General features: G+C 41.0%; 1 protein-coding gene across 6 annotated transcripts in view; it reads left to right on the forward strand.

Annotated features, from left to right (window-relative positions):
• The window catches only part of LOC146983406 (microtubule-associated serine/threonine-protein kinase 1-like), a 51,100-nt gene that overhangs the window by 16,799 nt on the left and 12,144 nt on the right, over positions 1–22,157 (forward strand). For all 6 annotated transcript variants that reach the window (XM_085784955.1, XM_085784954.1, XM_085784953.1 and 3 more), the window contains 11 exons: positions 4,756–4,850; positions 6,089–6,164; positions 9,249–9,321; positions 13,626–13,786; positions 14,565–14,640; positions 15,431–15,640; positions 17,917–18,018; positions 20,351–20,483; positions 20,567–20,634; positions 21,115–21,191; positions 21,328–21,536. In XM_085784955.1, the coding sequence (XP_085641081.1) occupies positions 4,756–4,850; positions 6,089–6,164; positions 9,249–9,321; positions 13,626–13,786; positions 14,565–14,640; positions 15,431–15,640; positions 17,917–18,018; positions 20,351–20,483; positions 20,567–20,634; positions 21,115–21,191; positions 21,328–21,536 (1,280 nt within the window). The remainder of the gene's footprint in view (positions 1–4,755; positions 4,851–6,088; positions 6,165–9,248; positions 9,322–13,625; positions 13,787–14,564; positions 14,641–15,430; positions 15,641–17,916; positions 18,019–20,350; positions 20,484–20,566; positions 20,635–21,114; positions 21,192–21,327; positions 21,537–22,157) is intronic.

Below are 22,157 nucleotides of genomic sequence, written 5' to 3' on the forward strand. Positions count from 1 at the left end.
CTCTTTCATATCCAGACTGATATTTGGGGATAAAAGCTGTGACATTTTGCCTGTGTAATGTCACTCTGCCAGTGGCCCAATGACTTCTCTCGCTCTACAACTAGTTTCCTTTTACCTAATGCCGGGGGATTTGTTTGACATTTCACGTTGTGCCACCATTAAAAACCATTTATTGAATGTCCGCCCTCTCTCTCTTCCTGCCTCCATCCTCCAACAGTGAACTTGAGTGTCTTCTATAATGAGCTTCCTTCCTCCTCTCGCTCCTTCTCCTTCTATTCTACCGTGGTCCCCGGTCACCGCTATCAGAAGCCTCCCTGCCGCACGCTGCGTAGCAACAAGCCGTCATGTGACCGCGAGCTCCCTCCTCTCCCCACTGGGTTGTACACGGCAACTAAATTTTCCTCTTGGGTTTTTATTCCCAGAATAAAGTGCTCGAGTCTGTTCAGTGCATTATAAAACTTCACAGGAACAGAAAATGGATTTGAGGCACTCCCAGAGAATGTCGATTTTGACCAAGAAAATAAAAAAAGAAAGAGAATATTTAATTTTTTTCTTTCCCCCTGCCCTTATTTGTTCCTTTATCTCTTCCACTAATACATCACTGCACATAACGCTATCATTTCTATCTCTGGTCATCCTTCATTCACTCTCTCCCCATGCTGCAGAGGTAAACAAACCTGTCCTCCCCAGCAGCTCCTCCCTCCCTCCACCCTTCCCTTTCTTCTCTTTGAAGTGTTCTCACATTTTACCCTCACTTTCTCTTTCTCATCTCTGCCTTTTTTTTTTTTTTTGCACCAACCTCTCCTCTCCTCTCCCGTGCCTCAGATCTACTTCCATTTGACTTTGTGCATCACAGCTACATTTGTGAAGTCTCATATGAATGGGTGGTTTTGGTTTGATCAATATTAATGGTCCCCCTGCTGTTAAGTAGAGGGAGGAGTATGAACATGCAGAGGATGAAGGCTCCTGTTTGTCTGGCTTTGATAGAGCTGTGCCTTTTCTGTGTCATCCTCTCACGCTGACAGTGAATTTTTTTTTCCCCCCATGTGCTCTGTTTGTGCATTATGTTGTGTTTGTGCAGCTTGACGATACATATGTGTGTGTCATTGTGGAAAAAAAAAAAAACTGGGTCATATTTACCTTGCACATGTGTGGGTGATGAGCACCACTGGGAGCGCTTTCATCCTCCATCTTCTGTTCTTGTTTTTCTCTTTTTTTCTCTCTCTCTCTGAGTTTGCCATCACCCCTCTTTCCTCAAGCGTTCACTCTTCCTCATCTTGCTTTCATGTCATGCTCACACCCCCCTATCTCTATACATCCCCTCCCTCATCCTCCATACCTTAACTCCCCCCCACCCTCTTCTCCTTCTTCAGCCGTCTGCAACAGCCCAGTGCAGTGGAGTGCATCCCCCCTTCCCCTCCCCTCCTCTCCCACCTCTCTATTGATCTTGAATGACCATCGAGAAAAAATCAGGCCCCGGGCTTTCATCAGAAATTTTGTCTCTGGATGATAGAAGCAGCAGCAGCAGCAACAGACTTGCTGGAAGTGTAAAATAAACCCAGTTATAATGTTAACACACACACACACACACACACAGCTCTGAATACTGACAGTGTTTTCTTTAAGAGCTGTTAAGGGGGAAAATCAAGGCCAAGTGCTGTGTGTGTTGTGTGTGTTTTGTGTGTTTTCTGCCAACCTCCATCCTGCAGCACTGAGAATCCATTAACCAACAACAGTCCTGCTGCTCGGCTCTCTGTCTCTCTTTTTGTCTTTGCTCTGAGGAAGCAATTATTGAACTAATAAAAGACACTGAAGCTCAGTTGAAACTTACACACTGACACAAACACATGCTGTCATTGAGATGGTTTGCTGGTGTGTGTGTGTGTGTGTAGCTATGTGTGTCAGTGACATTATTGCAGCTTCAGTAGAAAAAGGTTTAAGGTTAGAGAACAACAACGTCAGAGTGGAATGGATCCAGATTGGAAAAGTGTAAAATGGCACAATAGCAGTCACCGGACGTGCATGTTAAACACTCTGTATTGGCATGTGTGATCAATATCCATAAGACCAGTTATAGATCTGATCGATCAGCACATCCTGGGTGCGGTTAAAATAATGAAAACACATAGATGAGATGTTGCAGGCTCTGTTTTGTGACCTGATGGTAATACTCTAGATTAGAATATGAAGATTGAATCTCATCTGTTGCATCTGGCAATAGGAGAGTAACAATCACTAGTGTTAGTAAGAGATTGGCCACTGGGAATAATCCAAGAGACAGTGGGGTATTAACTGTATCCTAGTGGGCTGGGAGCTCACTTGGCATTTTAACTGTAGCAGACTTTACAGTGAAGGATGAAACAGAGAATAAATACATTATTAGGATAAAAACAGCTGGAAATAGGAACGGTTACCAACAGCATCCAGATTTCTGCTGAAATCTGAGAAGCCTGACTGATGGTCTGACGTTAGGAAATGTGCAGAAAGAAATAGCCCTGACAGTGTTTTAGATTCATTTCAAGCTTTCAACAGCTTTTCATGCAGCATCCTTTCATTGTACTCCCAACCTCCAAGTCTTAAAAAAAGGCCATACACTGGATTTCCCTTCTGAATAGTGGCTATGCTGTCATTGTTGGTTTGACCTTGATTACTCCACCAGTTTAAGCCTGCACTCCTATAACATTGTTGGACTCACAATAGACAGTTTTTTAAAGTAAGTATCGAAGTAGCTGCAGCAACAAATATCTTTTTTATTACATGATTCCTCTCTTCTTCTTTGTCATAACATTATCTTAAGCCCCTAGCATCAAGGTTGTACAGGAGTGGGCGACAGAGGTTTGGTAAACTGACATCCACACACATTAGTATTTAATCACTATTAATTTAGTTACATGTTTAAGGCTTTTTATTAGCAAAAATCAAATATTGTCGGCAAACCAACCGGATGTAATTTTACTCGACTAGAGAAAGATGGTAAAACGTTGGTCAGGTAAACAATACGACATCACCATGACAACATATTGTCACGCCTGTATTGTTTTGCCTCGTGCTGGCGGACCACTTGTTTACATAGACGCTTGTTTATCCTGTTACATGCAGCGTCTGTTGTCTGTCTGACGTCTGCCTGATTTCACGTGAATGCAACATCAAGAATACGTTCCGATATGCAACTGCACCGCTAGATGGGGCAAATTCCTGCATACTGTATTATAACTTTAAGATTCTATCATGACCTCTATCTAGTTCACATCTAAACAGAAAGACTTTTTTCTTTTCTTTTCTTTTCTTTTTTTTTTTTACAAGTTGTAAAAAATCCCGACAATAAAACTGCACAGGCCATGCCCACTTCCCGTAAACTTGGTTATTTTTGCAAAATAAACACGCAAATGATAGTTTTGTCTTAAACCCTGATAATGGAGGGAAGAGATTGGATGATTTCCCAGATGCCCCGGTTGACAGCGTGTCAAGGTGGCGCAGCGCTGCCCAGTAAGTAAAGATGACAGGTGTTAACGCTGCCACAAGCAGTCAGTGTGTGTCCATCCACATCCAAGAGGACAACACAGGGGATTTAAGAAGGCAAGGCAAGGCGAGGGTAATAAAAGTGAAGCAGCAGTATGTTATGGGTGTTTTATCACTCAGATGGAATTCCTCTGTTTTTTCTATGCAGGATTATTAAGTAATAGAAGCAACTGGTCTTTTTTAAAGTATTTTTTAATCATTAAATAAATTAATCACAATCAGATGTGATATTTAATTACTGAACATACCAGAGGTGTTGCCTTCTCCCTGTCCACCCATCACCTCTGTGCCATCCTCATGTGTTAATGCCATTTCAGTCAACTCACGTCTCTGCAAGTGTCAATGAAGGTGTTTAAATGTCTGAGTGTGTGTGTGTGTGTGTGTGTGTGTGTGTTTCCCACTCACATGTGTACCCATGTGACAGAGGCTGAGAGGAGACGGAGGGGAAACCAACCGTTCTCTCCCTTCGACTCTGAAGATGAGATGCTGCTGTTTGCATTTCGTTTGTTCTCTCCCCTTTGTTCCCACTTGTTTTTATTTGCATTTGTTTATGCCCCTCACACTGCCTTGGAAACCAGAGCAGACTGCGCCGTGTAATAAAAAAAAAAAAAAGTTAAAAAAAAAAAAAAGCCTTTGAAAGGTCTGGCACTGCTGCAGCGAGAGTATTCTGACAAACTAAGTGTAGCTTGTAAATATAAAAAGCTCATCTGATTCACAGCCTAATGGTGTGTGAGTGCGCAGCAGCAATATCATGTTCAGTGTGAGCGTGTGTGGAGTCCGCGGGCAGAGCCGAGGTGACTCACTGTGGTAGTGGCTGCTATTAAGGCTCTCAAACACAATTAAGTGAGGTCACGGAAAAGCTGACGTTATTGCAATATTTTTCTTTTTCCCTGGGAAAAAAAAAGTCCATTTCTCTTCTCTCCTCCTGCTCGCTTGTTGCTGCTATCCAGCCCAACTTCCCCTCCCTCTCATCTTGTTCCACCCTCTCTCTTATCTTTGGCAAAGAGGAAGCAGACAGGGATGGATGACCGAGGAAATTGAATCCTCTTTATCGCTGTTGTGCTCCCGCAGTGAGCCATGGATGTGCACGTGTCCGCCTCTCCTGCACCTAAAGATGCAGCTGTGCACAGATACTGACTCTGCTGCGCCGACTTTGACACAGTGATTCGCAATATCGCCCTCGTTTAGTTTAATCTCTGACTCTCTTCTTTTTCTTCTCTCTCTCTCTCTCTGCAGTTGTCGCACAAGCAACAGGAAGAGTCTGATCCTGACCACCACCTCGCCCACGTTGCCTCGCCCACACTCCCCCCTGCCCCTCCCTGGACACCTCGGTAACGTAGCACACCTGAGTTACAGTTTGTTTCCAACTCTCTATAAGACAGTGAAGATGCCCCAAAAATGTTGAACTATTCCTTAAGCTAAATGATACAAAATTAAGTTTCTGAATATGATTAAAACTCTCAATTTCAACCTGTTTTTGGTTTAATTCTGGGGCTGCAACTAACGATTATTTTCATTATCGATTAATCTGTCGATTATTTAAACGATTAATCGATTAGTTGTTTGGTCAATAAAATGTAAAAAAAAATGTTGAAAAATATCAATCAGTGTTTCCCGAACCACAAGATGACGTCCTCAAATGTCTTGTTTTGTCCACAAACCAAAGAGATACTCAGTTTATTGTCATAAAAGAACAAAGAAACCAGAAATATTCACATTTAAGAAGCTGAAATCAGAGAATTTGGACTTTTTTTTCTTAAAAACTGATGTTAGATGATCAAAATAGTTGACGATTAATTTAATAATCGATTATTGTTCGATTAATCGATTAATTGTTGCAGCTCTATTTAATTCCCAACGTGCTTGCAGGTCTGTGCACTCGAGCCGCTCCCTGTAATTTGTAGATTTGATTTCATTCATCTATGAAAACAGCTCCAACCAAACCTGTCAGTCCATTAATCAAAACACCCACATTATTGTCCGCAGAACAAGGCAGGACAAATAAACAAATCACCCATCAGTCTAAAAATCAATATCAGGCCTTTATGGTTTGTAAAAAAAATTCTAAATCAATTTCACACCATTTACCCGCTCAGATCCAACCCACTAAGTGTGAATAGTCAGGTTGTCATATTGGCCAGATTCAGCTTTAGAGCCACACCTCGCAGGAAAATAGAGAGAAGCATTGTGACAAGATGTAAACTGTCCTTGAGGTCTTATGTTTCTCTTTTTGAGAGCAGCAGTCAGGGGACAAAGAAGCTCTGGTTTACTTTTCCCAAAAGAAGATTTAAAAGACAACAAATACAACAAAACAGGAACCTTAACTCAAATAATTGGTCTGGTCCATTTCATGGGCATTTTGTATTTAAGTGGGCTCCGCCATCCATCAGTCATCCCTGTGACCAAACCAGGGAGGAGGACAGACACCAAGACAAATCAAATAATTCAGCTTTCAACCAAAACTAAAACTGATTTTGGTTATTATGTGTGAGATTGCTATCATATTTCTGTGTAAGTTGTGTCGCTCTTGTGTCTCATCCTTTGTGTGTGTGTCTCGTTGTCCCACCAGGAAGCAGCCCTCTGGACAGCCCACGAAACTTCTCCCCCGGCAACCCGGCACACTTCTCGTTTGCCTCCTCCAGAAGGTCACTGCTTTATATCACTACATAGGTTGAGTGTGACTGTGTGATGTGTTTATTCCCACCTGCGTTTATGTCAGAGCTGCAGTGGGACAGGGGAGACGGGAAGAGGTGAAGTCAGCGTGAGACAAAGGGAGGAGGGAGGAGAGAGAGAGAGGAACAAGTGAGCATCAGAGAACAGGGGAGGTGTGGATCAGTTGTTGTGCGAAGTCTCACACATCCTGGAGAGCGGGGAGCCCGTCGCTCCACCGGCAGGTTCTTGCGCTGTAACAGGCTGACTCATGTATGACAGGGCCAGGCCATTACATTCACAGCACCTCTGTTTATTCATGCTGCTCCAGTGAGGTGGCAAGAGGGGTGAGCCAGTTTGTGTGTGTGGACAGGTGGACATGAATAGGTGCATCTGTTTATATGGAAGTACTTGAGTTTGTATCAGAAGATACTCAGGATGCAGTATGGCCACACCTTTGTCAACATGCTGTACTGCTGTGTACTGTAGGTGATTTAGCCTAATTCATGAAGATACATCTTAAATGGATAGTTCAACATTTTGGCAAATTGGCCCATTGCCATAATCCCTATAGTCATAGCAGTAGGTTTGTTACCTTTAATTGTCGGTGCAAGCTATTTTTAGAACGGCGGAGCAGAGCAGTGAGCTGCTCAGAGCTACGCTACAGAGGCTAATGGGATTTCTTGGTTTCCCTCATCAAACTCATCAAATACAACTCCAAAACGCTCTGGTGGACAAGTTGTGACCTGCACATTCACCACACTATGAGATAATAACAGAACGTTACGAGACAAAGTTGTTTTCGAGGCAAATGCAGAGACTGCTTGCCGAAAAACTGCCCCTGACAGGAACGCGCATCAGCCGTTTTGCATGAATTTACCTCAAAAACAACTCCATAACGAACCTACTGCTATGACTATAGGGATTATGGCAACGGGCCAATTTGCCAAAATGTTGAATTGTCCCTTTAATGCTGTAGGACACGTATGCCCATAAAATTCCTCTTTTTTATTTTATTTTTTATTTTTATTACAAAGGTTAATTGTGGCTTAATTTTCACAGTGATATATTTGCAAGAGATCAATAAAGTTTTGAGAAGATATACACTTTATGTATCACGAATAAATCACATTGTCTCAATCATTTCACGGGAAGAGGTAAACAAATATATATTTTATTCCAACTTTATGGGCAACCGTGTATATAATGTATAATTTTTTTAATACATTATATATAATTTCAGTTACATTTTACATTTACTCATTCAGCAGACACCTCTATCCAAAGCAGCTTACAAGTGAGGGACATCTGTAAAGCTTCAGTGCAGTAGGAGACCTCGGTGTCATCAGGTGTCCTCCAACACCTTTGTTAGAAACTGGAGCAGCAGCTGTGAGCCAGACCTCATGGCACAGCACCAGTGACTGACCTCACTAATGCTCTTGTGGCTGAACGGGAGCAAATCCCTGCAGCCGGATACAAGAACCTTAAGGAAAGCAGATTAATTCAATGACAGATGGATGTAATGTTCAGGTGTTCACATGCATTTGACCATCCAGTGTATCTTGATATTAATCCATTTTTACCTTGGCCACACATGCACATACCACAGTCTGAATTATCATTATATGCATATTGGACAACTGATTTGACCATGATCATTGAAACTGTAGTGTCTGATTTTTATAGTTCTTCATATGAATGTTATTAGGTAAACACCACATAACACTGGAAGATTATTGTCATTTACAAATCCTGATTTTCAAAAAAAATAAATAAATCAAACAAAGATTATTTATTCCACTCATTAATTTTGCTTAGCCAAGAAGAAAATCCTAACAATAAACATAAGGGCTGAAGCCTGTTAAAGAAAAGCTCATTTGACAGCGGTAGTGTGAGCCATGGTGCATGTATTAGCCATGTGCTCTATAGGCATCCGTATGTGAAGAGGGACAGTTATTTACCTCCATCCCCTTCAGTCAGACACAGGGCGAGGAGCTGAGTCTCTGTGAGCCTGGTCTTCCTGTAAATCCTCTGTCCTCATTTATCAAATCTGTCTGCCTGCCTGTCACTGTGTGATCGCGGCATACAGAAGCGCAATGAATGAGTCCTCTGTGCTCTCCTCTGCTCCAGGGACAAACTGGATGTCTTATAAGTCATTGGCCTGCTGAATAGAATTTTTTTTTAGTGCCACTGAAATTGAGATGTGTTGCTGGAGAATGTGAAAATGGGTTGTCAGGGTTTGCATTACAGCGATATTTACTACCTCACAGTCATTAAAGAGGAACCATAACTATTTAAGACACTTAAAGGGATAGTTCAACATTTTGGCAAATTGGCCCATTGCCATAATCGCTATAGTCATAGCAGTAGGTTCATTACCTTTAATTGTAGGTGTAAGCTATTTTCAGTACGGCGGAGCGCAGCAGCTGGCTGCTCAGAGCTACGCTATGGAGGCTAACGGAATTTCTTGGTTTCCCTCATTAAACTCATCAAATTCAACATCCCAGAACTCCACAGCGCTTTTGTAGACAAGTTGTGACCTGCACAACCACCACGCTATGATATAATGACGGAACGATACGAAACGGAGCCGTTTTCGAGGTAAATACAGGGTAAATACGGAGACTGCTTGCTGAAAAACTGTCCCTGAACGCAACGCGCATCAGCGGTTTTGTATGAATTTACCTCGAAAACGGCTCCGTTTCGTATCGTTCCGTCATTATCTCATAGCGTGGTGATTGTGCAGGTCACAACTTGTCTACAAAAGCGCTGTGGAGTTTTGGGATGTTGAATTTGATGAGTTTAATGAGGGAAACCAAGAAATTCCGTTAGCCTCCATAGCGTAGCTCTGAGCAGCCAGCTGCTGCGCTCCGCCGTACTGAAAATAGCTTACACCTACAATTAAAGGTAATGAACCTACTGCTATGACTATAGCGATTATGGCAATGGGCCAATTTGCCAAAATGTTGAACTATCCCTTTAATGCAGTAGCTAATATAAACAGCATTATCTGGTTTATATTACAAAACGCATCCATCACATTTGGCTTCTGTTTGATGTAACATTTGTTTTCTCTGCAGAGCGGATGGACGCCGATGGTCTTTGGCATCTTTGCCCTCTTCGGGATATGGCACTAACACGCCCAGCTCCACGGTAAATACCTTCACTCTCCTCTCATCTCTTGTTCCCACAGGGTTAGTTCTACCATTACCAGGGGTATACAGATCTCAACCAATAACTAAACCCAAGGAAGTGAACTAAACTGATTTTTTAAAACACAATTTTGATTAATGCACTGTTATTTGAAAGTGCATGAAATAAGATAAGAAGTGGCAGAGGAGATCATACCAAGTTAGGAAATGCTCGGTTAAAAGGTTGAAATACTGAAGTGTTGGGGAAAAAATGGAAATACTAACGTAATACAAACCTGACCTTTAAGTGAACACTGACTATTCAGTCATGAATAAGTTCTTGTAAGAATTCTAGCTATATGATTATAGGGATAAATTATATTTGCTGATGCTTGCTAGCGTTAGCATAGGAGCTGTTTATTTACTGGACAAGAGGAAAATACTGAGTTCAGTCAGAGTTAATTCCTTAAAGTAACACTATGTAGTTTCCGAACTAATTGAATGAGTTTAAAAACATTATTTTTAGGTTAAGAAACGACATAGTGTTGCTTTAACTCACTAACCTTGGTCTCAGTGTTAACTCTTGCCACATTCTACAGAAGTTAGCATGCTAACCAGCGAGCCCTTCTCTTTCTGATAGCAACTCACTGTAGCCTCCAGTCTACACTGAAGATATAGGCTAAGTAGCTCTGCTCAGATGGTGTATTATACATCTATGATCATAAAGATAATGATAGCAGAAACTCCCATCAAGAAACAATCACCACCACCAGCTCCTGGCAATAAACCACATTCAGCAGCAGAGAAAACTTACAAATAGCTTCTTTAATGAGAACAAATTTGGTTTTGATTGTAACCAGCGGTGTTGCTGTTGGAGTGGATGAGCTCATCTGACTGTACGTCAGACACAAAGGTTCGGGAACCAGAGACATAAATTACTGTAATTGGTGATGATGTAATCTATAGAGCCAGCTTCTGCATCCGTTGTTATATTCTCACCATGTCAAGACATTTTCATTTCACTCTGGCCTCATTCTTTAGTGTTAAGCATATAAAGAAAGCGACGATATCTCGTTTACCACCTTTCACTTAAAAGAACATCCAGTACATTTTAACTCCATTCATGTTCACCATGTTATTTGTTATCACATTTTTTTCTTTTTATGCGTGTCTAATTGCGTAAGAACAACGTCACAGGCCTGGTTTCTACTCTCCATCTGGCTGTGGATGATGAAGGGGTTAGATGGATGGAGGGAGGGAGACAGGAAGGGAAAGTGATGAGTGCTTGGACGGTGGGATGAGAGGGTCATGAGAAATGTGGCATAGAGTAGAGAGTAGCTGGCATGAGATGAAGCACATTATGTTCCACTGTAATTTAAGCAGGGGCTAAATGAATCCAGAGGCTGTCATTAGAAACAAAAAGATATTTCACTGAAAGTAATCCTAATACTTTTGTGATTATGACTGAACTGTGGAGCCCAGTTCGTCCATCATGTTCCCTCTTCCTTTACCCTATCATCTAAACAATTTCATGCAAAACAGTCATCAGTGCTGAAATGACCCTGGTATTATAAAAGTTGAAAGATACGGTAACACTTTACAATAAGGGTCCCTTAATTAACATTAGTTAATACATTATTAAGTTTTAATTAACTGTTTACAAATATGTTAACAATCATTATTATGTATTATTTAGGATTAGGAAACACATTAATTAGTGTACCCTATTAGTAAGCAGTTAATTAATGTTTACTACTCAAAGTTAGTTAATACATTATTAAGTAATAATAAAAGTTGAATAATGTAATTAGTTATCATTATGTATGCATTACTCAGCATTATATATTAATGTTTAATAATGTACTAACTAATGTTAATTAAGGGACCCTTATTGTAAAGTGCAGTTTTCTATTAATTTAAGGAAAATAACAATTCCTTGTTAATGGCCGCATGTTAATACTGATAATAGGTGGATTTATCTGTGCTGTTTCCTACTGTTTCCAGTCTTCAACCTAAGCTAATTAGCAGCTAGTGACACATATGAATAGCATCAGACAATCTACCTTCCCAAAATGTTGAACAGTTCAACACAATGAACACAAGTGCCTCTGAACCCCACCATTTATTAGCAAGGCTATGATTTCTACTAAGAACAGGATGGACATGTTTGTTTACTTTTCATTTTCTTACTCCACTTTTATAGTTTTACAGTTGACAGTTGAGTTAACGGTGTCATCTCTTCACACATAAGGGTGGATTAAAAAAAAAAAACTGGAACGGCAGTAGAAAGTAAACAAATTTATATCGGTACATGCACAGCACAATTTCTCATAATTCTGTCAGGAATTTGAGATCGGGATCATTTATCTATTCTCAGCTTGATTACTGTAAGGCACTTTAATCAGGTATTAGCCAGGCCTCCATCCATCATCTTCAGCCTCTACAAAATGCTTCTGCTCATCCTATTACTGGAACAAACAGGTACATTCCCATTACTCTGGGGCTTTCCTCCCTCCATACATACCATACATTGGCTCCCCGTTAGATTTTGAGATTGATTTTAAAATTTTATAGCTGACTTTATAGCCTTAAATGGCCTTGCTTCAAATTGTGTCTCAGATTTACTGATATGGTATGTCCCCACCTGAGAATTGAGAAAGCTGTGGAGAGTATTCAATGCTGCTACGATATGACAGTAATGCAGAGTATGGTGGATGGTAGAATTGAACATTGTGGCAGAAAAACGTTATTGACATAAGAATTCACATTTGACCAGAGATTTATTCCAGTGTTTCAATTTTCAATGTCAAATTTGATCACATATTTTATGGTTTGAGGTTAGATGTGAATGCTGCCTTAATGTCCTGGCTACAATAATCATTTTCATTGCTGTGTGTTATTTGCAAGGTTTTTTTTGTTGCTGTTTTGAGCAGATTTAATATAAAACTTTGAAAGTACGGATTTTCTATTTGGAAAGGTCAATGTTCAAAGGTTTTTTATTTGTCATTTCTTGTACGGTGTACAAAGAGATGAAATGGTGTGCTCCTAGATTAAAAGCAGTGCAAAAATCAGAACATTCAAATAGAATAAAAACATATAAAATAAAGATCCTAGATTATTTAAAAAATGATAAATAAATAATATTAGTAATAAAAAAAAGCAGCAGCATCTAAGAGATAAAGGCATAAAGTGATCAGATATTAGAAGTATACAGCCTCTGGTAGGTTCCAGGTTTGACCTCACATCAATGTAAAAGTCCAATAAAATAGATGTCACAGCTGCAGTCGTGCTCTCTGGGGAGAGTAGAGAAACAGAAACACTGACCCTCCAAGACAGTGAATAGAGAAATGAAAGTACAGAACCACGACATTCATAAAACAAAGAAAAATGAAGGCCCCACTCTCTTCCAGCCACGTTGTTAGGTCTGATTGTCTCGGATCGATCTTTGGATTAACAAAGAAAGTGAAGGAGGTCTAGGTTTCATTACTTTGATGAAGGCAAATGAGGCAGAGAGACAAGGTTTGTCTGTGCAGATTTATGGGTCTGAACCTGTGGTTCACTGGACAACTGCATTAACACTTCAGCTTCACGAGCAACAAATTTGCTCAACTATTAAGATATTTTATTCTTGTTTTATCGAGTCTATTTTAACCTTCTCTTTTATTTGTTGGTTTGGGTCCCTCACTGCTAAAGATAAAAATAGGCTCAGTAGCATAGTGAGGATGTGTGGCAGGATTGCAGGGACAAGCTTGGAGGAGCTCTCTGTTTTGTACAGAGCCAGGGCGACTAGGAAAGCTAAGATGATCCTGTCCGACCCTGTTCACCCGCTGGCCTCCCATTATAGGCTCCTGCCATCTGGCCGCCGGTACACGGTACCCAGGCTCAGAACAAATAGATTTCGGAATACTTTTGTACCAATTACTATTGGTTTTTTTAAATCAGCCACTGTGAGCCTGCCCCCCTTCCCCCCCGAGGCACTGGTGCCCGGAGTCTTAATGTTTGTGATTGAAATGCACTTGTTATGTTTTGTATTTGACTTGTTTGTGTTTTGGTGTTGCTCTGCCTGTCGCATAACAAATTGCCCCCTCGGGGGATAATAAAGTTTTCTGAACTGAACTGAACTGAACAACTAATAAAATTTAGCTTTCATTTTCTGGCACTTTTTCTTTTGGGTCCGTGCAACCTCTTCTCCGCCCTTACTAATATTTTTGTTTCACTCCCTCTCCCCACCTCCCAATCCTCTCCCCTTCCTTGTCTGCTTCCTCCTCCGTTCTCTCTTGTACCTCCCCTCCTCTTCCTCTTCCTCTTCCTCTCCTACCACTCCAGTCCTCCAGCTCCTCACAGGAGCGACTGCACCAGCTGCCCTTCCAGCCAACCATGGATGAGCTCCACTTCTTATCCAAGCACTTTGGCAGCACTGAGAGCATCACAGATGATGATGGGGGCCGCTGCTCTCCCCACATGCGCCTGCGCTCCCGCAGTCTCAGGTCAGCACCAGCAGCACCCACCAGATTAATCACTATCCTCGACTTTTATTTAAGGACACTTTCCAAGCAGATTTACAGGGGTGACCCCTGGTCGATCTTGTTTTTATATAACCACATCTTGAATTTTCCTGTTTTAAAGTAACTTTTTATAGAAGACATGGGATAAAAAAGTATGAACAAAAAGTGTGCTGTGCTCATGCTAACTAATGTGAGGAAACTTTTGATAGATGGTACTAAAGGACATGCTGCTGACTTCAGCTTGTGCTAGTGCAATGTTGATTACACTAGTTCACTTTAAATTTATACACAAAATAACACACAAAACTGGTCTGTTCGCAGTAGCTTGCTACCCGGAAAAAGAGGAAGAGCCAAAAAGAAAAAGGGTTAATAAGTTCATTAACTGACTTACTGACCCTGGTTACAAATCAACACCTTCTTTAACTTAAGTACTTTAATGAGTCCACTGGAATTAGCTAAAATTAGCTACCAGATGCTACTGATCATACCAGACCAAGATGACTGTGGCAGCAATAGTTCGTTGTACAATAAATGACTTCAACTGTCTGTGCTCTTAAAAATAGCAATGTGCTGTTTTTTTTCTTACATAATATTACTAGAATAATAAATGCATCCTCATATTTATAAGTACTTGTTGTCATCTAGTCAAGTATTCACTCGGTCTAAAGCTTAGTCCAGACATGCCGCCTATTTCAAGAACAGGAAATGTTCCCAAAAATGTTTTTGACTGCATTCTATTATTTCCTGTTTTCACCTTTAGCCCGGGACGCTCCTCCTCCTGCTATGATAATGAGATAGTCATGATGAACCATGTGTACAAAGAGCGCTTTCCAAAGGTAAGACACACACACACACACACACACACACACACACACACACACACACAGTTATTTGGTTGTGTTTTTCATGGAATATGATAAACATCATATCCCACAACAGTAAGCAAATCCTTAAGCCTACAGGGCATTTAACTGATCGTTCCATCCTCAATAACTATGACTAATCCCATAAAGTCGGAATTCAAATATTAGAAAAATGAAAAATAAAAATGGGATATAATTTAGGATTGAATGTGTTCAGAGATTTGTGTGTATGGATGTTTGATATCATACATCCAAATACAGTTTTAAAAAAAGAGCCATTGGGGCTGCTAAACCATAGCAAACAAGATTATGTGACACTGCTAAGCCCCGACGCGTTCACCATGTTTATTCACCATGTTTATAAAAGCTACCACAGCTTTGAACAGTTGATACAAAAAAGACATTTCCTCCTTTGCCTCATTTTTCTCCCTTTCGCTCTCTTGGCGGGCTGATGTTGGTATCAAAAGGAAATGGGCAGAAAGCTTCCTCAGTGATAAAAATCAAGCCTGAGGAAATTGGGCATTATAAGCTGGCATTCATCCGAGTTAAAAGCTCTTTTGGCTTCTTCGCACAGAAATCAAATGGAAAAAATGGCATCATAGTCACTGTAGATCAGCTGAGCCGTGTTGTCTGGGCCATAGATGAAATTGCTTTCTGAACACAAACCTATCGCTCTTTAAGGAAATGCAATCATTTTCCAAACACTATCTAAAATATATTGTCTCCTCTCCCCTCGTGCTCCCCACCCTTTGTCCTCCACCAGGCCACAGCACAGATGGAGGAGAGGCTGGCTGAGTTCATCCATGCTTTCTCTCCGGAAAATGTCCTGCCATTAGCTGATGGAGTCCTGAGCTTCATCCACCACCAGATAGCTGAGCTGTCCAGAGACTGCCTGGCCAAGGCCCGCGAGGGTCTCATCACCTCCGTCTACTTCTTTGAGCTGCAGGAGAATCTGGAGAAACTGCTCCACGATGTGAGTTCAAAAGATGCAATGACAATAACCTAACAGATTTCCTACTTGAGCTAAAAGAAACATGTTAATAAATTATAAAGTAAGATATAAAAAATGACTATTTGATGTTAAATGGGTCACTGTTACAAATGGAGACACTGAAAATAACCCCCCACCTCTGTAGTTCAGCCCTGCAGAACGAGTGTGTTTCAGTGCTCTCATGAATCTTGAAAATCAATTTATGATTTAAAATAAGGATATGAAGACGTTTATTTGTCATTGTATTGCCACAACAAAATTATGTTGGCACTCAAAAATAACATAGACACACACACATAAAAATTCATCATCATCAAATATATTATTACACATAATCAAATAATGTTTAAATAAAAATTTCTCAGATTTAGATGATTTTATCCAGGCAAAGTTATTGTACGTCTGCTATGTTAAAGGTGCCCGGTGGTGCTTTCTTGTAAACACTTTACTATTAGTTTTCCTCACCCTTGTGTGCACCCTCCCTGAGATTCAACAATTGTTTACAATTAATATTTCCTTCCTTTAAAAACACCTGCTAAGTCAATTTTTTTAATTTCCCGAAGAGGTTTAAGCTCAGAGGGGCTGCTCCACCGTTGCCATGTTGGCAGTGTCTGACTCTGTCTACCTGCCAGCTAATCCAAAAATCAGCAAGTGTGAGCAAACACACAGGACACAGCACATGCTCACCCATTTGTCACTCAAAGCAGCCACACCCTAAATATTGCACATCTTTAGATACAAATTCTAATGGTTGGGTTATATAAAAATTCAGTAAATTAGCTTGAGAAACAACTTTTTGTATCAGGCATGACATGTAAACATGTTTATTTAAAGGAATAGTTCAACATTTTGGCGAATCTGCTCATTGCCATAATACCTATAGTCTTAGGAGTAGGTTCGTTACCTTTAATTCTCAGTGCAAGCTATTTTTAGAACGGCGGAGCAGAGCTGCTCAGAGCTGCTCAGAGAGCTATGGAGGCTCATGGGAATTTCTTGGTTTCCCTCATCAAACTCATCAAATACACAATCCAACAACTCCAAAACGCTCTGGTGGACAAGTTGTGACCTGCACATTCACCACGCTATGAGATAATAACGGAATGTTACGAGACAGTGTTGTTTTCGAGGCAAATGCAGAGACTGCTTGCTGAAAAACTGCACCTGACGGGAACGCGCATCAGCAGTTTTGCATGAATTTGCCTCGACAACAACTCTGTCTGGTAACGTTGTGTTACTATTATCTCATAGCGTGGTGAATGTGCAGGTCACAACTTGTCCACCAGAGCGTTTTAGAGTTGTTGGATTGTGTATTTGATGAGTTTGATGAGAGAAACCAAGAAATCCCATTAGCCTCCGTAGCGTAGCTCTGAGGCTCACGGCTCTGCTCCGCCGTTCTAAAAATAGCTTGCACCGACAATTAAAGGTAACAAACCTACTCCTAAAACTATAGGGATTATGGCAATGGGCCAATTTGCCAAAATGTTGAACTATCCCTTTAAGTTGGTCATTTTCACATGGGAGTTTATGAGGACTGTAACGTTTTGTGATTGTATCTTACACGGTTGCAATGAAGTCACCATGACAAAACCTGCCCACGGACAGAATAAGTACGGTACAAACGCCTGCTCAAAGCCTCTGTGGTAGGTCCCCCCTACAGGAGTCACAGGGAGAACACACACACAGACACACTATGATACACAGCTCTAACTCGCTCAGCACTTTCCTCCAACAAACAGGGGTAAACAGAGGCACTACAGTTGAACTACACTGGTTAGAGTGTAATTTATTTGCGAGGCAGCGTCTATGAAATGAGACACAGAAGCTCACCTCTGCTCTGCTGATTGGGATGATGTGATGCTGCGGAGGGTTACTGATGATGGAGAGATTCAGCTTTAATTTCACTCAAACACATGATGCCTTTGGTGAGAGACGGGAGTGAAGCGGCTGCGGTAATTGGAGGCTAATTGTGCTCGTGATTTGCCCGAGGAGATAACAGGTATCAGGGAATTTCATCACCAAACCCCATTTTGTGGGCTTGATTGGATCGCTGTGATTTCTGTGGGTTGCCTGGTTTGGGTTTGATTGGATCTGCAGTTGATGATCAGATATTCTTACATCTTACGGCCTTAAACACTTTCTCTGTCTATGTTACACCGTCTGTCTTTTTGTCTCTGTTTAAACTGACAGAATAGATCAGTATGACTAAATGTTGATGTGTCTTCTCCGTCTGTTCGTCTCTGTCTCTGTCTCTCTGTCAGGCCTTTGAACGTTCAGAGAGCCCAGAGATGGCCTTCGTCACAGAACTGGTGAAGAAACTTCTCTTCATCATCTCACGGCCTGCCAGGCTTCTGGAGTGTCTGGTAAGACAACACACTCACTCACACACACATTTTTTTTGTATTTATTTACCAACGCCGACAAAATAACACTACTCCTACCCACACAATCCTTCACCACAGAACATTTCACGGTTCACGTCCCTCTTGTGACTTAAGACAAATTAATTTTCTTTAAATAAACATGAGCACAGACACTCGTTTGTTAGCCCATTATAAGCATTTAAGCTCTCTGGCGTATTACACAGCAGGAGAAGAAAACCAGAATAAGCAAATACTGATGTATAAGAGCCGGTCCGGTCTGTACGGGTGGCGAGGACATTTGCATTTAGATTAAAATTTGCCCTGCCACAGTGCGACCAGGCAGCAGCCCCCCGCTGCTTGGCTGCCTTCCAGTCTGACTCAGACAGACCGTGACCATGGTGTCATTTAAAGTTGGAGGATGCCAACGTGTCTGTGTCTGTCTGTTTCATAACAGAGTTTCAATCTCGTGTCCCCCCGCCGTGAGTCATGCCACACTGACGAGCTTTCTGATTATAAACGACAGCTGAAACAGGGACACGGAGAATTGATTCATCAGCCTCATTCTCTGAATATCGGAGCATTTAGATAACAGTGTGGATGTGATGCGTTGCATGTTTTTGGCAGCGTGGGTGATCAGTTTTGGATCAGCTGCCTGGAGTTGCATTAGAGAGTTTAATGGATGAAACTCTGAACTGCAATACAGAATGTCAGGTTCAATATCTGGCAAAGGCGTGAGGTCTTTGGTGCAGCAACCAGGCCGAGCGCTGTGACATTTTCCTAAGTGAAACAGAATATGTGGGCATGATAGAGTTACAACTAGGGGGGGAGAAGTGAATAAGATCCATCAGGTTTGAATGGTTTCCCTAAGAGTGGGTATGGTTCAGCAAATAGAGCCGTGTGTTCACCTCATGCTCCACATCAGCACCACTACTCCTATTCTGACACCACTACCAAAAATACTAGGAGCTATAGGCTGGACAAAATACAGCTATGGAAAAAAAAAGTAAAAGAGTAAAATAAACACTTTTGTTTTATTCTATAAACTACTGACAACATTTCTCCCAAATTCAAAATAAAAATATTGTCATTTAGAGCATTTATTTGCAGGTCAAAATGACAGAAAAGATGCAGCATTTTCAGACCTGGGATAATGCAAAGAAAACAAGTTCATATTCATTTTTAAACAACAGAACACTATTTTTTTTTAAACTTTGGAAGAGTTCAGAAATCAACATTGGTGGAATAACCACAATCTTTAATCACAGCAGTGTTTTATACTCTTCCTCATTAAATATGATTTGGTTCAGGTGATAAACCTAATCACTGCCTCATTAAGTATAGTTTGCTTCTGTTGGAATTCAATAGACACTGGAGTGGATGGCAGCCAAACATGTAGAGATGCTGATTTAAGAATACATTTCCAGAGCTCTATAATAGATTTAATAATAACAACAAGAAAACAAAAAAATATGTAGGACATAATAAAACAACAGAATAGAGTAAAACACAACTGACAATATCAATAAAATAAGGGAATAAAATAAAAGATAGCAGCTCAGAGTGCTCTGAGAAATATAGCAGCATGGGACAGGGACATCTTTTAAGACAAGAAAAGAAAAAGTAAATATGAAACAGATAATTTACTGAGGAAAAACAAATGTGAGAATGAACACATTGAACTCTCAGTTTAACAGCTATGGTTTCACCGTTATTTTAAAAACACTGAGGCTGCCCCTCAAACAGTTGACAAAGTAAGACAAAGTCAAGGTTAACCAGTCGACCTAAATGACCTTGCCTGCAAAAGTCAATGTGTAGTAAAAGATGAGACATCCAAATGATAGTTTTACAGGAGGAGAAATGACCCTATTCAGGAAAATGTGTTAAAATGTGTTTTAATGTGTTCTATTTCACTGTGGCCCTGCTACTCTGCTCACGCTGTCAGGAGGGAGATACTGTTTTTCAACCGCTTGCTGCTTGTCGCTTTCTGACCCTGTGCTCAGGCCTGGTGATTTTGGCTCAACATAAACCTTGTCATATATTATTATATGGGAAAAGGCTAAAAGAGCACAAGCTGCAGTGACGGTGTCTCACAGAGACAAATCTGCTCTGGAGCTGCTCCAGAGGCAGTGAATCATCAAACAGCCCCCCTCTGAGGCAGCCGGCACCGTTTCTAACATTTTCTGATTTACATGCGAATCAACTTTGATGTGCGAAAAATTCAATCAGCCCGCAGAATCTAAGTTAATGTGATTAATTTGATGTTAATCAAGGAGCTCCAAAAATGTCCACGGCATTACATCATCGGTTCAAGTCTTAATTCCCTCGCTTCCAGGAGTTTAACCCGGAGGAGTTTTACCATCTGCTGGAGGCGGCGGAGGACCACGCCAAGGAGGGTCATCTGATGAAGACGGACATCCCTCGTTACATCATCAGCCAGCTGGGACTGACCAGAGACCCTATTGAAGGTGAGGCAGGGATACAAACTCAGGTCTAACTTGTAGAATAAACCAACCGTCAACTAATTGTCTTCTATTTGTTTTGTCACCAGAGATGGTAAACCTCGACAGTTACGACAGCGAGGGACCGCTGACGCCTGAAACAGACGACTCCACAGAGGTGAGACCCAAAATTAGTCCTCAATCTGCTCATTTTCCACATTCATCCATCATTTTCTTACCTATGCAGAGTGACAGGACGACGGCTGGCCCGCCAAGGTCCTTGTTGAGCTCACTGAAAATGTTTGCTTCATTTGCTAATGACTTGGCATACAGGCTTTTATCCATCTAATTTGGCTAATTTATGCTGAAGTAGTACAAAAACAGACAAGCCCCCCCTTTCTCTCTCCTTGAATCTGTGGGCTTCCCTCCAGCATTAGGCGCAACTCCCCCACCTGCCAAAATTAAGCAAAGTAAACAAAAAACATTAGATGAGCAGGAGCTAGGTACTGTATAGACCAGAAGTGAACAAGCAGCTTTGTATTTGTGAATGTGAAATAAATACAACTAAGACGACACTTGTTAAAAGATGAGATGAATAATATAATTTGTCAATAGGAGCAACTTCTTTTAAAGCAGCACTGTGATCTTTGGTCTGCAGGGGAAGATCAGAGCAATGAAAGCACCAGGAGAAGCAGATTTCCAGACCATCAAGCTGATCAGTAATGGAGCGTACGGGTGGGTAGAGCATTAAGAGCTCCTCTTTACTCTGCTGATGAGGATGTGATTCTTTTTTTTTTTACATCTCTAAGTCAGGGATGGAAAAAGCTTATATTTTAAAAATAAATGCTGTGTGTGCCTCTGTGTCTGTCAGCGCTGTGTACCTGGTGCGTCATCTGGAGACACGGCAGAGATTTGCCATGAAGAAGATTAACAAGCAAAACCTGATCCTGAGGAACCAAATCCAGCAGGCCTTTGTGGAAAGAGACATCCTCACCTTCGCAGAGAATCCCTTCGTCGTCTCCATGTTCTGTTCCTTCGAAACCCGTCGACACCTCTGCATGGTCATGGAGTACGTAGAAGGTGAGTGTGTGTGTAGAGGTTGCACTGGTGCAAAGTGTTGGCTGGCTAAATACCCTGGTCACAGCTACACCTCCAGCCATTCTGTGAAAAGCTATGTTGGCTGTCTCAAGTGTTTTTCTACTAGCTCTGAATTAGAGTAGAGTCTAATACACTAAATATTTCAGTGTGTTGCCAATGGCCCCAATGCTCCCTCTTTATAATACACAGGTGAAAACATGACAGTAAATTGCTAATGGTGGTAAAACAACTCTAGAAAGATCTTAAAAACCACAAAACAAACATATTTCTTTCTTTGATTACCACCTGTTTTCCAAAGTAAGCAATATTATTTACTGTATGAAATGGTTATATTGATTTTGATTATGACAAACACAGCTTTTGAGTCTACAGCTCTGCAAGCCTCTACTTAAATGCTGTCTCATCAAAAGCATGGCAGTGCCCTGAACTACATGCTAACGTGAAAAAACACTCACAGTTATAGTACTAATATATTTACTAGGCTACTATATTTATTTGGTCCTGGTTGAGCATGTTTGCACAGAGCTGTTTTCTAATTGTATTAAATGCCTGGTATTATCTAGTCATAAACCAGTTGGACAAATCAGACATTTTTGACTTGAT

Source organism: Trachurus japonicus, chromosome 8 (genome assembly GCF_045865225.1).
Source record: "Trachurus japonicus isolate A0001 chromosome 8, Traja_1.0".
In the NCBI taxonomy this organism is placed as follows: Eukaryota; Metazoa; Chordata; class Actinopteri; order Carangiformes; family Carangidae; genus Trachurus; species Trachurus japonicus.